Source organism: Pezoporus flaviventris, unplaced genomic scaffold (assembly GCF_033815535.1).
Source record: "Pezoporus flaviventris isolate CSIRO_AGI_PZ_B2104156 unplaced genomic scaffold, CSIRO_AGI_Pfla_v1 ptg000007l, whole genome shotgun sequence".
NCBI lineage: Eukaryota > Metazoa > Chordata > Aves > Psittaciformes > Psittacidae > Pezoporus > Pezoporus flaviventris.
This window is the reverse complement of record NW_026892555.1, coordinates 40,556,903-40,574,807: the sequence shown is the minus strand read 5'-3', so window position 1 is coordinate 40,574,807 and position 17,905 is coordinate 40,556,903. Positions and strand designations below refer to the sequence as shown.

Sequence of the window (17,905 nt, the reverse complement as noted above, 5' to 3'; positions counted from 1 at the left end):
AGAGAAGTAGGCTTGAAAAGGCAGTTCATCACTTCTCTATTCAATAAGAAGAGGATGTATTTACTTTTACAAAGGTGAAGCTCTTGATTTAGCACATTAGATTTGAGATCCAAAATTATATTGAATACCCCAAATTAGTTTTTCTAACTGGAATTCAGGTATCATAAAAAGTCCTTGTCAGAAAAAAAAATATTTTTTTCTGCTTCTCCTTTCATTGTTTTCAGCCCTTTGAGGAGAGAAAGGAGGGAGTTTTAAAAAATTGAGACGAAAACAAACCAGAGCAAAGATACAAAAGCAGACCTAAAGACAGACACTTCAGGCTTTTGAGCCCTAGTCTGAGCCTAATCCTTTCGCCTCTGGCTGAAGTGTTTGGCTCATAATCCTTCTACGAAGTATGTTACTCACAGAGAAACAAGGTCATCTATTTCACCATTAAGCCACTGGGTTTTCATAAATGCTACTTTATCTTCAACATGAATACTACCTCCAATGTGAATTAGAGCAAGGCTTGAAAACTTTGCTCTTACTGAAAGAAAATGGTGCCAAAAAGTTTGAAAAACAACCATGTTAAGCATAACTACAACTTTTTAGCCAGAACATAAAAGGAGTAACTACTTTAACAGTTGTGTCTAAGGAGCTGGTTAGAAACAGCTGCTGTACTATACTATTGCCCAGACAGAACATCATAGTACCTGCAGCTGTTCTGGGTTCAGCTGCCTGGTACGTCACAGGGACGCAGCAGAACTTCGGTGCTGAAACACACTGAACCACGTAGAGAAAAAAGAGAAAACCCCTTTGGATAATAACTCAGCTGTTTGCTATTTGACAAGGAATCCCAGGGCAGCGCTTCCCTGCTGTTCTTCAGAGGGAAATATGCTGGCCATTGAAGTTAAAGGTGCTCATGAAGCCCACACTGAGGGAAAGGATGGAGACAATATCTAATCTGAGGGGACTGGTTTGAATGGTCAGTTAACTATAAGAACTGTGATTTGGGCATGGTAATGAATGTGTGTTGTCAGTTACTCTGGGCCTGACCATAAATGCCTCACTTAATACTAGGTTCTTTGTAAAGCAATCATATAAGGTTGCAATAAAAGACCTGAGAGAAATGGGTAGCAAATGTTATCATCACAATTTGATTTTAAGTAAGAAAGATGCAGCAATTGTGCTTTGTATTCTTCCCAAATAGTTAAACTTGATATGTCACCAGTCAAATTCATTCATTATACCTCTTGGTTTCATGATATTTAAGTTTTTTCTCTTCTACTATGCAATTTTATTACCCTCTTTTCACCCTCACAGGTTTCTGTTATTCACAGCGGGTGCATGATGTGGGGATTTTTTGCATCTCATTCAGTTGAAGAATAAGTATACGAAAAAAAATTATCACTTGAAAATAAAATGTTTTAAAAACCTAAACCCACAGGTTTGCAGTTCTCAATGAAAAATTATTTCAAGTTCACCAGATAAATTCAATTTTTATATTAAACAATTAGCCTCTTAATAAATTTAAATAACCCCTCCTGGAAAAGAGTTTACTTCTATGTCCTTTATTCCATCAAAACTGCATTGCAGTTTTCCAGTCTTTATATTTACATTATTTGCAACTCTTTCCATAAGTGCCAGTACAAATGCAACTGATGACAATCCAGAATAGTCATACAAATGTTCCTGAAAGCAAGGTGCATTTCTGAGCATATTTTTTTCTGATGTGCAATAATATATATGTATATATTAACAAAGCTTCATAATATAAAATATCTTCCATGGTAAGTAAAACTTCTCCACTTACAGCTTATTCAGATTTCAGTTACATAGACTTCTGCATTTCAAGTTAGTGCAAATAATGAAAGTAAGAGCCTGAGCAGAATGATGTAAATACAATGGAACAAGAGAAACAGCAAAATTTTACCAACTCCCTGCATATGGTTGAAACATTTAATCAGTATATCATTAGTATTCTTTATATACAATTTATTTAAATAATTGGCTTGTCTGAACTATAGGCAACAAATTTACAAATTAAAATAAAATAATGTTTCACACAAATATGGAATGTCCAACAAATATATGAAAATAAAAAGCATCTAGTAACAAAACATTGTAAATCAAAAAAGTAAAAGATGTCTTCTCTGTCTTGGAAGATTTCAAGGCACTTTCTTGGCAAATCAGAATTCTCTCCTTGTTAAAAAGTCTGCAAAAGAAAAGGATATGCCATTTTTAGAACTAGTTTCAAAACACGGAGGCAGACTGCTTAGTATAACTCTGTTTATAAATCACAGCCTCCTGTGGACTGCATAAATCTTAAGATTAACTCCAGAATGCCAGTGGGTCTTGCCCTCCTGCAAACACTAATGAGTTTTGCTGTGGCAAATCCTCAGCATTGATGCTAAGAGGTTTAACACATAGCAGTGCACGCTGCTGCATCTTACAAGGAAGTTTCCCATAGTTGTGCCTATTTCTACATTCTGGGCTTCATCAAATGATTTACTTCCATTTGCAAGGATCAGAATTCGATAAATACAACCCAACAAAGGTCTGAAGGCTGTAAAAGAGTGAGCAACAGCTATGAAGTACGTCTCCTGCACACCAGTTCCGGAGCTGCCGCGGCTCTGAGCAGCCCAGACCCTGGCCTCGGCAGCCTTATCCATGGTCCTGAAACGTCCCGCGGACGCGCCCCCGCCGCTCCCGCTCCAGCTACTCCCGCGGGAAATCTGGCTTTTCCTAGGCAATTTCATTTCTAACAGGAAAAGACCACGTCTCCTTTTCTTACCCGAGCACTTTAAAGACAGGGAGGAAAATATTCGCATAATAGCACTGTAGTTCTTTTTTTTTTTTTTTTTATGAGGGAAACACAGAATATTTTAGTACATGCAGGAGAAATACTTACTAATTGGTGTCAATTCTTTGAGTGGGAGAGCCTCATTCTTCAAGGCAACTGAGAGTCTCCAAGACTCTCTCAAACGTTAAAGCAAAGACAAATTCCCTTACAGTAAACAGTAGCTATGACCCTATCCTCTCTAAGCTAGTGTGAGTGTGGTGAGGAATACATCCTCTGTGCCAGAAGATGGAGTAGAAGCAATGACAGAATCCTGCTAGAAATGCAGTGGTTTTGAGGGATGAACATATATAACTCCTGCGCTGCCCCGTCTGTTCGGAGGGAAGAAAGAGTGATTCCTGCCATGCATTCTTCTCAGGAAATGTTGCCATTACAAAAAGATACTGGATATAAGTAAACATGAAGACCTGCGCCTGGCCTATTTCTAGTGGAAACTAGACGCTCTGTCCATTTGGTGAAGGAACAGGGTGAGCGAGCACAGAGGCAGCCAGGATGCAGCTACTTGATTACAGCTCTACTTCTTCCTACAATGTTTCCACTATTTTTAACAAAGTAAAGAGAAGTGAACAACATTAACTGAACACAGTACACATGAACCGCGAGCATTGCTTGCCATCTAAGCCCTCCCTTCCACACCTGTCATCTTTGAGTGTATTTTTGACAGGCAAATTAGAACACCTGGATTTGCAAATCATCACAGCTTTTGATCCTTTTGCATTTTAAAGATGGAAGAATGAGATAGATGCTTCTGTACTGTGGATATGGAGGCAGATCTTCGACTCACCTTCTTGAAAGAAAAGGAAAAAAGGTATTGGAACACCAAGAAATCTTTCTGGAAACTCTGAGCCACGAACCCAGAGGTGTGAAGGGATACAGATGAGGGACAAACACAAACTAAATAGGTGAAAATGCAGAAAATGAGAAAGCTGAGATTTGAAAGAGAACAGTGATGAACAAACAGGAATTTAGGCTCCTCAAAAAATAACATTTTTAAAAAGTGGACTGAGAAAAGGATTTCTTTCCTTAGTAAGGAAAGGTAAAGAAGATCCTGACAAAGTAATGGTAGACCTATTCAGTCGCTGGTTCAGCATCCCTGATATATTCAAAACCATCTGCAAGACGTGGAAGGCAAGAGGCCAAACAGGCTGAAAATAGTTAAGAAAAGGAGAAAGAAATTATGTCATTTCTTCTTAGCACTGAAATATTGCCTTATTCTTCAGAGCATTTTCTAACAGCCACCAAAATGAATCCCACCTCCACTTGGAAATCAAATCAGCTAACACTGACTCATATCCTACTCTTCCTTTCTTATTCTTGATTAGTATGAATTGAAGTCTTGATGCAGGAAGAAATGACATACACAACTCCCCCAAACTCCAAGCTTGCAGTATTTGTCAGGAGGAGATGGTGAAAGGAAACCATCTTTGAAGAAATTTAAATAAATTAAGTCACTGATTTTATATATTTCATTGGTCAATAATAACCAGTGAGGTTTTTCAAATCACTGTTGGGAGTGTGACTGTCCTATTGATATTCAAACAACTCAAGAAAATAGCTCACTTGAAGATGTTCCTTCAGTGACAATGCTGTTTAATTAACACATTTAACATGCTATTCATAAGCAAGAGTAGTCTGGTTCTTTCCACAGTCTGTTACTTGACGCCTTTAGCTTTGTCACATCTTCATGTTCAGTTTACTTTCATCACCATGAAGTGGTATTAACTTTGGAGATGTTCTCAGGAGCATGATTTGGGCATGAAAAGCGGTCTAAAAGATGACCAGGCTATCAATGAAGACTGCATTGTCAGACCTGAAAGCAAGACATTTTTCTTCTTCCATGGATAACAAAGCCTTCTTCTGAAAGGCCTGAAGTAAAAGTGTTGATGAAGTCCCAACACACCTTTCTTTCTCCAACCAAACTCTGTCTTGAAATTCTAAACAGTAAGAAGCCACCCAGCACATAATTATGGACTATGGTGCCACAAATGTGTAACTGTAGGAAATTACAGTGGGACCTACAGAGGTATCTGTGCTTCTTTGTATTTCCATGAGGAACCAGTCAGTCCTTACAGCAATGCCAGAACTGCATGTTGATGCACTCTGTTAACACCACATTTATGTATGCATGCCTGATAAAAAGTGTGGAGTAAATCACTAGACCATTCAACAAATAAGAAAATGAGTGGGAAAAATTATACTTACACAGCAAACATCCTAGGACTGTGTACACAAAGGGCTCATTGCTAATCTTGTTAGCAACCTTGCACACCTTTTGTAATCTATAAAACAAAATCACCCACAGCAATAATGAATCTCAGTTTCCAGATACCCTCAAAAACCTGCATGACATTAATTGTAGATTTTGTAGTAGAATTTCAGGCACTCTACACAGTGAAACCATTCTCTGATGGATATTCATGAAATGATGCGTATAAGATGGAAAATTAGATTCTACCTTATCCTAGCCAGAGCTCTAGAGGAAATGTGAGTGATGCAATTAATTTTCTATCAGGTAGTTTCCTCCTAAGATGTAGAAGACCAGATTCAACTTCCAACTTTACTTGAAGGAATTTAACTCATTAACTGGGAGTCTATTCTAAGCAGCAGACTGTAAGATAGTTTGAGGTCAGACTCTTCAAAACTTATTTGAACTTTATTTTCCACTTAGAATTAACATAGATGGAAATCCATATTTACCATGTTCAAGTATATCTTCTAATCATCAGACTAGATATAATAGTTTCCCACTTGCTGTCTCTCTGGTGTCCTTGGTTCAAATGGCCCTTGGAGCCATTACTGTGCTTTCTGATGGAAAGGTCTATTTGGTAACAAAAAATACTTCGGTGCAATTTTCTTCTCTTGCTTGATAAGTATTTTAATAAAACTTAATAGAAATGGTGCCAAACAGCAAGAGATTGAATGCTAACCTGTGTTCAGGTCTTCAGGGAATGTTTGCACAGAATATAACCATGTCAGCAGGAGAGGAAATAATTCATCCTCAGACATCCTATGGTGACTAAGATGTCCCTGAAAGAAAATACCAAACCCCTCTAAAGAGAAAAGAAGAAAAGATTCTGGCTATGATAAGCCTTGATAACTCTTCTAAGCCTGAGTGCTGGGCAAGGTTGAGACAGTTCTCAGGATTTAGCTCTCCTTTTTAGATAAGCAGAACATTTCAGGTTGAATGAAACTTATCTGCTTTAGGTTTGGTTAATGTAAAGTATTAAATTACTACTTACAGGCTGGAGTTGAGCAATCCCTTGTGTTGTGATACAGTCGATGAAAGTGCTTGCTACACTCTGATGAAAACGTGACTGGCCCTGTCCAAAAGTAAGCGTGAGTTAATCATAAACCTTCGATGTCACTGCTTTGCAGCTTCAATTAATGTTCTATTTATTTGTTAATTTATTAATGTTCAATTAATTTTTGGCTAAAATTATATTTAGACTTTTGCTACACCTTAAATAATTATGATGCAACTCAAGTATAACAATGCTACTGAAATAACAGAAAGAAATACTATTGCTACACTATTATGTTTATGATCTGAATAACAGAAAAGTGACCCTTGAAAATGATGGACCGTCTGAGCCTTGAAATTCCAAACTTAACAGTAAAAGTTCTTACATCATGAAAAATAGAACAGTACAACTACAAAAGAGTTTAGTTTGCACAGTAGACATCAGTGGTCTAATTCAGAAGGAATAATGTATATGGAATGTGGGTATTATTTCTAAAGATAAATAAATGCAACATTTTAAGCAAATAGGAGTTTCCACGCCCTGGAAAGATGAAGTAGTTTCATGTATTAATGCTTCTAATTTTCACATAGCTGGTTTACGAAGTTCTTAATATACAATATGGGTGTTGAGGAAAAAAAAAAAAAAGATAGCTGAGTAACATCTAGGAACCTGATCTGTTAAAACAGTCCTAAAAAGAAAGGGTTCAGGCATGCAGAGGGCAGCATGTTAATGTCTGGGTCAGGCAAACTCCTGTGTGCCCAGGGTGTGCTGTCTTTGTCTGTGCTTCCTTCTCTGGACATACAGTCCAGTCCGTGTTAATATTTGATAAGACTATGTAGCTACTGGTCTCTAAAACATGGCTCAAAGGTAACAAAGAGCCCTTCCATAATTGCTGATGGTCCTGGGAAGGTATTATTGATGGCATCCAAGTCAGAAAGGAGAGAAAAAACATAGCAATTGCACCATGTAACCTGCTTAGCAATACTACCACTGTTAGGAGGAGTTTCCTGTGATCTGGACAGAAAACACTGACATAAATTGACAATAACAAAACAAGACTAAATTTATTTGCATCCTCTAAATTCAGCGCAAATAGGAACCCTGAATACGAAGAGCTTGTTTAAAGCAGAGCTACCAAAGGATCCATACAAAATACTCTGTGTTAACTAACTTTGCTGTCAGAAGACGACTCAAGCTTTTCTGGGCAAAATTATTTCTTTCACAACTTGTAAGTGAGTTATCAGCCTGGTAAAACATACCAAGCCAACTGTCTCTGGATAGAGCAGCCAAATGACCACAACCTTGAGAGAAGATTCCTCCCTATAACAGTGAATACACGAACATGAGACAGATTTTACAGTAGGATGTGGATTTCATGAGATTTTTCACCCACAAAATAAGCTTTTCAGCAAACTCACAAAACAGCCTTTGCAACTTTGAACTAGAAGACTGTTGCCATTTTTTTATCTGAGGGAGCAATTAGGCTCAAGAAAATTATGTAACTTGAAATTTTCCAGGATATATGGAGATAACATCAGCTTTTGTCACTAAGTAAATTCTGTGTCCCTTCAGATAATATATGGTTTTCTACTCTCTTCCCTGACATCAAAAATAGGCTGTTAATTTTATTTGCGCCTTACAGAGCACTCCATGTCAGCTGGCTTTTCAAGCTGAACTGATAGATAGCTTTATGAGTCACAAGATTATTTATGATTTTTCCTATAGTTGAGGCCTGTTACATATGGTTCTTATTTGGCTTTAAAACGTGTCTACCATTCTTGGAATACTAAAAGTGTACAATAATTTTCTTAACCCTGAAACTGTAAAGATAATGTTGACTTCCCCTTCTCTGCTTTTTCACAACTTCATTAGTTTAGAACATTCTAACTCTTGAACTAGTAAGGAATATAACTGAACAGTTCACTTAACTAAGGTTGATAGAAAAAGGATTACAGGATTACAGTTTGAACAGAATAAAGAAAACCAAAGTTAGGCTGTATTTTAAGAAAACGCCCACAGATTACAGGATCCAATAAAGCTGTGAAAAAGAGGCAGAAAAGCCCATCACTGAAGATTTTAAGAGCATATTAGGAAAAAAAAATACAAGGCAAAAAGATGTAGGCACAAATTCTGAGCCAAAAAGAAATAACCTGTAAGAATTTTGAAATTAATCTGCTTTACTTATTCATTCCAGCTAATGTTAGTCAAATAATTTCAGCAATTTTGATGGCAACTACTCATGCGGAGAAGGAATATTAATTTAATGAATGGCTCCAGGCCTTCAAGTATTTTTTACTCTTTTTTCTTGTCTATGATTTAGTATTCTCAAATACCTTTTGTAAAACTCATGGTTGTTTTTCACTGCTGTTTTTGAGTAATGAAATTTGTCCTGTATTCATTATTTAGCTTCCCCAGATTCTTACGTTGAGTTTTTTATGGTAGCTGAGCAGTTTTGCAAAGTTGCAGATGAAAAGGGAATGGATTAACTACTAATATAAGCAAAGCTTTGTGCCTGTCCTTCCCAGGAGACGAATTTTCGGTATTTCTGTGCTACATAGGATAGCATAGTTGGAATCTCTATGTTCTTCTCATTTCTTTCCCATATGGACTGGAAATAGTAAACTTCATGAGTACTTTTGTTTATTGTAAGAGTGAAGGGCCAGCTGGGTCTGGCACGTTTCCTGTAAATGCTGTTAGGCTGCGGCTGGCAGAAAGATCCTTTAAATTGTGCTTACCCTACAGGTTTGAGGACACCTTCCCCATGCAAAAGAAACAAAAAGTTCATTTCTTTCTTGCCAAGGATCGTCTGAAATTTCCAGCAAAGAGGAAACGCATAATTATTTCCAATTCTCTTTTTCATGCTCCAACTGCACCCAGTTCTCTAGTTTTTAGTTTCAGTAGTCCCAATAACATTGAAAATCACCAACAGATTTGCGGTGTCATACTCTGAGGACACCTCCCCCATGCAAAAGAGACAAAAAGTTCATTTCTTTCCTGCCAAGGACTGTCTGAAATTTCCAGCAAAGTGGAAATGCACAATTGTTTCCAATTCTCTTTTTCATGCTCCAACTGCCACCTAGTTCTCTAGTTTTTAGTTTCAGGAACCACAATAACATTGAAAATCACCAACAGATTTGCAGTGTCATACTTTGAGACCTTCACTTTTATGAATTACAGAATATTTGGAAGTGGAGAGTAAAGAATCAGTGCAAGCATCTTGCTTTTGATAACTCTCTTTACATATTTCAAAAGGCACAATATTTTTCCCAGTAGTTACACAGTCCCAAAGATAAGTGCATTATACAACTCCAACCGGTTTTAAGTGCTTGACTGTAATCATAATAAACTTTCACATTTGAAATAGCAAATCATTTTTCTGTTAATTTAATTTACACTGATTTAATCCTTCCCTTGGTAAAATAAGTGTCCATGTGTTTAAATCATAAGAAAGAAAAAGTGTTTCCCTGATATAGTGAAAATTTAAATGGCCTCATAGGTCTGTTTCTGAAAGATACATGCAGTCCAATGAGAAGTTTTAAAATCAATGAACATAACAATAAATACGCCAAGCAACAATAAAAGTGAAACAATAAGTTTTACCTTATCGTGTTTTGAAAGTTATTTTAAGCTAGATTATTTAAAGAGACACTCAAACCAAAATGTAATTAGGGTTGTTTAAAGAATCCTAGTCCTAAAATATGCAATTTAACTTCACAAATGTTAAACTTGGTGCAGAACCTCAAAAAAGTTAATGTGACTCTTGTGGCTACTTAGAATATGTATATATATGAAAATTAAGAGCAAGCAGCTGCCTTACCTGTAAAATGTTTTATGAACTTGTCTTTTAGAGTGGAATCTCTTGGAAAAATTTCTGAGGAGAGAAGAAAAAAATATGTATCTGTGTAGTGCAGAAATTACAGTAAAAGCCATGAAAGCATAATATGCCGAGATGTCTGCTGTAAAGAGGCCAAAGAGCTTCCCAATTTAACAATGAAATTAACTGGGGGAGGGAGAGGGCTGGTGGTGGTAACATAATGAAATGTTTCAGGCAGTTCACAGATCAATACCAAATGGTCAACCTACAACACACTATCTGATACAATTTCTGCACATCTTAGGTTCTGAGTTGGGCTATGACTTTAGAAAGACCACAAACAATATAAATAAATCATCATGTTATGACAAGTATTTGAGTACCTGGACAAATTACGTAAAATACCTTGATAAAAGAAAACCAAATACTGTAGTTTGGGGTTTGAAATAACAAGTACTTGAACAGAAATGTCTCCTACAGAGCAGCTTAGATGAGGGCCATGCATATTGTCATTGCTCTATTAGTCAAAAAGTAGCACTCCTCTCCTGTGAAAACTGCTGTGAATTTTAAAATATTCCCTTTCCATATAGGTATTTTTTCCAAAAAGTACAAGAGAAAGTACAAGTCTTGTAACAGCCGAAGGAATCTGGCAGAACAGAACCAGAGCTAACAAATAAAAACCCTATACTTTTTTTTTGCAATGGGATGCTGCCTCTGGCTTACAGCAGAAACTTGTGATGCAAATAAATATTCCCAGAAGTAGTTCAGTTCCCATCAATATTATAAATTTTCCACTGGGAAAGTAGAAATATTTAAAAAATTATTGGGTAACTGCAGTTATTACTTCAGACAGTAACTGTATGTAACAGCTGCATGTTATGTTAAATTGAAAAGAAATACCTTTCTTAACACTAATACAAGGAACATGATTAACTTGTAGTATTGGGACTTGCAGCTAAATATATTTATTCACTGAAAATATTTTCTTACCACTAATGTAATTTTGAATAGTTTTATTCTCCTACTTACTTTTTTTTCCAGTTAATTCCCCATCTGAATTAACATTTAGATCAGAAGAAAGCAAGTTCCCATTCATACTATAGGAAGATGTTGGTTATCTGCCAAAATAAATTCATACCATAGGCTTTAGGCAGTTTCTCAGAGGTCACATAAGTGTATTTTAAGGCTGGGATTTTAATCTAAAATGCTTTGAAGCTGAAAGTCTTACTGCAACTCAGCCAGGTTAGGCTGGGTTAGTTAAGATTCCTTGAAAATCTCAGCTTTAACTAACTTGCTTCCTTACTGCAAATGAAATACCACCCTTTCTCCACCAAGCTCAGAATTTTACTGACATGAAATGTCAGGTAGTTTAAAATTACAGAAAATTAAGCAGATGAAAAGCCAGAATTGTGAAACAATCTGAGTGAGTTTTGATGAGATGCCTCAAGTGGACCAGTACTGATGAATAACTGAAGTCTGGTGAAGGTTGGGCTAGGAACAGGACATTGTTGCTCTGACAAAGAACATTTAGGCCCCTTCAGAACATTTAGCCCTTTCAAAGTCTATAGAATTTGCTATGGGAACAGTAGCTGCCTTTTGCCCCATAAAATTATTTAGGAAAAGTCTGTAATAAAGTATACAGCCAAAACACCAACCCTAAATGCACAGAAGGTAAAACAGGATAATGGATTTGATGCTCAGGCAAGGAGTTAGGCATCGCAAGCATAAAATTTCAGCTGCATCTGTATCAGTAAGCCTGAGAAGGAATGCTGAAGGGTCTGCTTCCCACGAGTAGTCTACATCAGCCCAAGGTTCACACCAGCCTGGCTACGCCTGTCCCAATAAGGAAAACTAGGTCAGTCGTGTGTTAGAAAGTGGCTGAATAATATTGACTGGGTGCCTGCTCCTCCCCTGCTGTGGCTGCCATTCCTCCAGGCAGCAATCAGCTTTTCAACATGTGCCCACGTTTCAGCTTTCTTCAAGCGTTCATTTTCTTCATAATACAGTGCATTTGCTTGGTAAAACACAACCAGTAAGCCCTAGCCCTCCACAAAGACAACTGAAGCTCATTTGTATAAAAATCACGGGCAGTACAGGTTACTGAAACACTTCAGTCCACTGGCTCTAACAGCAGGGGCAACTCTAACTGAACTATGAACTGCCAACACAAGCACAGAAATTTTCTTCCGTCTTCCAGCAGCACAGCCAACCCCTCCTATCTGTACACTCCAACTGTGAGGCTGAAGTCTCAAAGGACTTAGTATTTCTATCAAACTAATGAACATCTTTGTTGCATAGAATATGTATCAATCACTTCCAACCAGATCACACTGCATCAAACAGCAGGATCTCAAATCCATATAGGATGCTTTTACAAAGTGAAAGATCATTATGATAAAACCTCTATGCTAGCTTTCCCTGGCATCTAACAAGCTCATAGCTACTGCAGTCATATTTCATGTGCTATCTATCACTTATTAAGACAGATATTAATCAATATCCATTCTCACAATGTATGCTCACATCCTCACAATGCAAGTTAAATACCTTTGACAATTTCACAAAGGAAAAGCAGAAACATGAATATAATAAGACAGATTGGCAAAGCACTACTAAAATTAAAACACTTGAAAGTCACACTGGGCAAAACCACAAAAGAGTTTATTCAATCCATTCTTGCCTTAGGACTGTGTTACAAAAACTAGTAAAATGCAGAACGTATAGAATCCATGGGATACAATAACTCACTGGTTTTAATCAGTGGGGAGAATAATTGGATGGTAACAGGCTTGCAAAAATCTGCATTGCTCCAGAGAGTGTATATCTGAGATAAAAGGCACTTGTGCTATCTATCCTGGGTTTAATCCTCAGTATATCTAAATTTATAATCATAAATAATATTAGTTTCTTAATTTTTCTTCTTATGGTTTCTTTCTCATTTACATTAGGACCTTTATGTCTGTCCTTAGGTAACTACTCATCTGAGGCAAAATGCTGCCCATTTTACACCCCTTCCACAGACAGCAACAGCCATAGACAACCATTAAATGGTGCTAGGACCTATTTGCTACTGGATCTTCTATCTAAAATGTTAAGAATATTTATAGCAAAATCAGAGAATCATAGAATCAGAGAACAGTTAGGGTTGGAAAGGACCTTAAGACCATCAAGTTCCAATCCCTGCCATGGGCATGGACACCTCACACTAGACCAATGTCACCCGAGGTTCTTGTCCAACCTAGGGACAAGACAAATTCAGAGAATTTTCCAGCTCTGCTTGTCAGATGGAATAGTTAAGTTTATACTACAAAGTTAGTTCTAAACCATCGATACTGTTAATTTCTCAGATGTGTTTGAGTTTTATCCCATGCTGAGATAAGTGAGATGAGGAGGAGAGACAGCAAGGTCTGACCTAAGAAGCAGTGAGACACAGGTGGCCTGGCTCCCCACTGGTGCATTTTGTTGTGAATATTCCAGAGTTGTTAAGCTAATTCCTTAGAAGATTATTCTGCACAGTTTTCAATTATTCAGCACCTGGTAGCTGACATAAATGTTTCTTTTTCACTAATATGGACACAATTGCAGAGAGGTAGATGACTAAATAAAGCACAGGCCTGGGCTCAGGCATAAGTTCAGCCTGCAATGTAAGACACAGTTGCTTCACCTTGGGTGAGGCTTTTCACCTTTTCGTGCTTTCAATTTCTCTGTGTTTTGTCTGTTCTGACTGTAAAACTGTGGCAGCAGGTGCTGATTTTTGCCCTGTATTTGTACTGTCTCCAGAACCATGTCACCATTATAGTGCCAGGAAAATTCATGTCCTGCTAAATAACAAGAGCTGCATTTGCAGCACTGAAGCTAAATCCACACAACAGTTTGTTGGCTTGGCCATGAAAACTCCACATCCTCAGGTGATATCACCTTGGCATTAAAAATCACAATGTCAATTTGTTTATGATCCCAAAAGGCAGCCTTTGCTTATTTTTAGCTTATTCAGAGAAGCAGTGCACATCAGCCAGCAAAAATTCCTCCTGCTCTTGCTCTAGTGCACATCTACACCAGGGGGATCTACAGTGTCTCGCTCCAGACTGTACTCTAGGCAAGCACAGGAAATGCGAAGCAGCATTGTGTTGGCCAGGTCCTTTAATCTTTCTATGTAAGAAAAACACAAATCTTCATCAATAGTCTTTTTTTGTAAGAATATTCATGCACCTGAGAAAAAAATAACAATGACAAAATGCAAAGCAATTTTTCCTCACTTACTTAAAAAACAATCCCCAAACTTGTAAAGCATTTGTGGAAAACTCCTCCATGGCAGGTAAATGTTTCAGGAAAACATAAGTGTATCCGAAAAAGCTATAAAACCAGAAATTACACCAGTTACCACTATACGCTGTCTGCCACCTAAATTATATCTGCCAGATTTACTTGCAGGTGTTAATGTCCCCGCTGCAACACACTTCAACTGAAGTTTTTAAAGCTTAGCATTTTTAGACAGGTTTAATAACTATCCATTTTTCTGAATATCCATTGTTATTTACAATATCCACTGTATATTGTACAACATTTCTTGAAATGAATGTCACAGGATGGATTAACAGGCATTTCTTGGTTTTAGGCCCTTCAAGAAGTTACCCAACAGAGACAGGCAGTTCAAATTATTGTAATTGTGCAGGAATTTGTTTACAATATAATGTTTAGTCCAAGATGTAGTCAATAGCAATGACAATATATCTTACTATATTTTACAATACTTACATGGTCTGATTTGCTTTTTATTCACTTCTAAAGCTATTTTGAATTAATGGAATTGTCTGTTCTTCAGAAGGAGCAATGCTTTAGAAATAGTCTTCTTCCTTTGCTTTTTATTCTTCTTTCCTAGTCATTTTCTCTTACTTTATAATCCTTTCCAAGCCAAATAATTTTAATACAAAGCAATACATCTCAGCAAGTCTTGCATTACCAAACTTGTGATAAATTTTAAGTAGGCTAATTGCCTAAATTTTGCACAACTGTGACACTTACATCATTAAGGTGAAAATCTTAATTCCCATGTATTTTGTTTAAAGTTATTTTATAACTATGGCATTTAGAAAACTAATGTCTTGTGCAATTTCTTTCTGTCTGTAAAAAGACAGAAGAAAACTGTCAGCAATAAGATGCAGCTGACTCTTCTATTACAAACACAGATGCAGGCTCCTAAAAATATTGGTTTAGCGTGAAATTAGCATGTGATTTTTTCTTTTTTTTTTCTTTTCTTTAAGTCATTTCATGCCATGAAACCATTTACAGCAGTATGTGTTAATAAAGTTTTAAATAAAAGTGACATTTCAAAGGACAAGACTCCCCAAAGCTTCAACTTAAACAAAGGCTACATTTGTTCATAGTAAAGGAATAAATCTTGCTGTGGTTGAAATACCATGCTTCTACAAATATTGGAACATTGTCAGCAAAACTATTTGAGTACTTATATAGACAAGTCCCATTTATTTGGACAGAGCTTTTCTTTGGTAGAAACTCTCCACAGTGCCTAAAGATGGCAACCCTTTTCTAACTGTGACAATACCACAAGGTGAAACAGTAGTAGGTTTGCAACATCCAGATGGACTTAGTTTACACACACACATGCAAAAAAAATGATTGGTGATAAAAGTGATAGCAAAACCTTTCAAATGTAAATTCATAAAGAAATTGATAAGGTGTCAGAAGAATTTAAGCAGCAAACTAGACCTGAACAAGAGAAAAATACCCAAGTAAAGCAATGTAATAGAAAGATGAGTGAATGGAATGATACTGCAATGCCAAGATGAAAGTATCCTCAGCATAACTGAATCAAAAATATATGAAATATTTACAAAAGCAGTGCTAAAAAAAAATCACCACAAACCATTACACAAAATATATTCAGAAATTTTAATGACCCAAACCATCCTTCTTCTGTATGACTTAATTTACATCTTCAATAATTCCTATAAATGTTGAGAAAGGATTTACTGCCTCAGTTAAAAAACCCAAACAAACAGGTTTTGACCGAAATAAACAAAATAGAAAACAGTGCAATGATAAGGCATCCAAGTGGAGAAAAAAAAATGTTAACATTCATTGTTAAGAGTACATTATGGTGTTGAGCAAAACATAGGTGTTTGACTACAGTGTCATACGTGGGAATCCTATGGTAAAATACACTGTGAATAAATGGAGCATCAAGCATGCATCTAGAGACCTGACCCAGGCATTCCTGCTAATATGTGGTCACAGAAATATGTGGTCACGACTGTGGGCAACTGTCACAGGGATTCAATCCCACTCCCTGGCTATGGCATTTGCCACACAGTGGTTTCAGAGTGCTCAGGAGAACGGCTCCTAACACCACCCTCAGCAAGAAGAGCTGAATCAATTAACATATACTTCGTTCTTCAGTACTCTGACCAATTTAAAGGGCTTAATCTCCTACTTTCATTATTCTACTTTGACTGTGACCAGGTTGCACAAAACCGCTATTTCAGGGCTTATGGCTTGTCAAAGTTCTTACAAGTAAATCTGATGATTTCCAGCAGCTTTGGTCAGAATGGTATTACTTTCTGTTCTGCAAATAATGACCATGTTAATATAGATTGAAATGTTTCTCTAGATCCTCATGTGGTGTCTCATACAGCAGAGAAAGAAAGTATATACATTGTTGAAAATGTGTGACATTTGTATTCCCTACTCAGGCACCATCAATTGATTCTGGGGTCTGTCCAAGAGTTTTTGAAATCCTTAGGACAAATTTGTGGTTGTGTTAAAACAGTTCACAGACTGATATATTTAATGCATTTTCTATTGCAGTTTCCCATAGGGAGGCAAGAAAAAACACTGCTTTGTGTAACAGAGAGAAACTCCTTCCATCATTAACATCATAAATCATTAAACATTTTCTATTATTTGTGTTAGAAATCACTGCCATATGAGAAAATATGTACTTAAATGATGCAATTTAACCCTCTTAGCCTCCTTATCTGTGGTTTCTACCATATAAACTGTATTTCTTCTTTCGTTTTGTTCTTTTTCCTCCTGTTTTACATAATTAAAGGATTTATAATGATTTCTAATTGTCTTAGTAATTTGTTTGCTTATACACACTCACACACACATGCACACACTGCTTTCCCCCAACAAATCTGCAATTCATTCCTTTAGACAAGGGAAAATATCTATTTCTGTGTGCAGCATTCCGAGACGTCACTGTGTTACTACTCCTGTTAAGTAACACACACAGTTCCCACTTACTGAATACTTTTATTTTGAGACCGTGATGTGTACATACTAAGTTCCACAGGGCATAGATGGAAAATGAGTCAATGCCTCAGACAGACACATTCCTTTCTGTATGTAATACAGCTGTTTGAAATTCAAACCTGACCGGATTCTTCCAAGCGCTTTCTATCCCTGTCTGCTCTAGCAGGTGAAAAATTATCTGGTATCTTAGTATTTTCTGAAAAAAAAAAAAGACTTAAATAAACCCCCCAAAAAGCCTCAAATAAACCCCCAAATCCACACTGCTTAGTTTCAGAGATGAGAGCTTCTGCTCAACAGAAAATCCTGAATTAATCTACAACTGCATACCACTGCCATCTACTGAATGTAGAATATGCTGAATGTGCTCATGCATACCTTTGTGCTCTGAGAGTAGAGTTTACTAGGCTTCCCATTTACTCCATCTAACAGGAGCCCTTTCAGTTCTCACAGCACATTGTTCTCTAGAGCTTAAGGGTTACAAATAGGGTGCAATTAAGAATTCATAATAAATGACTTGGACAATTTATCTTCTGCTTCTCTAAAAGCAGACATAAACAGTATTCTAATTTCTTTGGATTTATTTGCCATCCCTAAAATCTTTGCTCAGTATTTCAACTTTAGTTATAGACACTATTTGGAATGCACATTGTGCTATATGATTGTACCTTATTAGTCAAGTCCTAAAATACTAGTTCTGCTGCCACATCAAATAAATGCTTCCATGCTTATTTACTT

At 36.8% G+C, this 17,905-nt stretch overlaps 1 protein-coding gene across 4 annotated transcripts in view; it reads right to left on the bottom strand.

The window, feature by feature from the left end:
- Positions 1-373: 373 nt before the first annotated feature.
- The window catches only part of ALKAL1 (ALK and LTK ligand 1), a 36,367-nt gene continuing 18,835 nt past the window's right edge, over positions 374-17,905 (bottom strand). For 3 of the 4 annotated variants that reach the window (XM_061447552.1, XM_061447554.1, XM_061447553.1), the window contains 4 exons: positions 9,899-9,952; positions 6,079-6,159; positions 5,042-5,118; positions 374-2,194 (listed from right to left, as the gene is read on the bottom strand). In XM_061447552.1, the coding sequence (XP_061303536.1) occupies positions 5,054-5,118; positions 6,079-6,159; positions 9,899-9,952 (200 nt within the window). In that variant the 3' untranslated portion in view covers positions 374-2,194; positions 5,042-5,053. The remainder of the gene's footprint in view (positions 2,195-5,041; positions 5,119-6,078; positions 6,160-9,898; positions 9,953-17,905) is intronic. The other variant, XM_061447556.1, reaches the window with a different exon arrangement.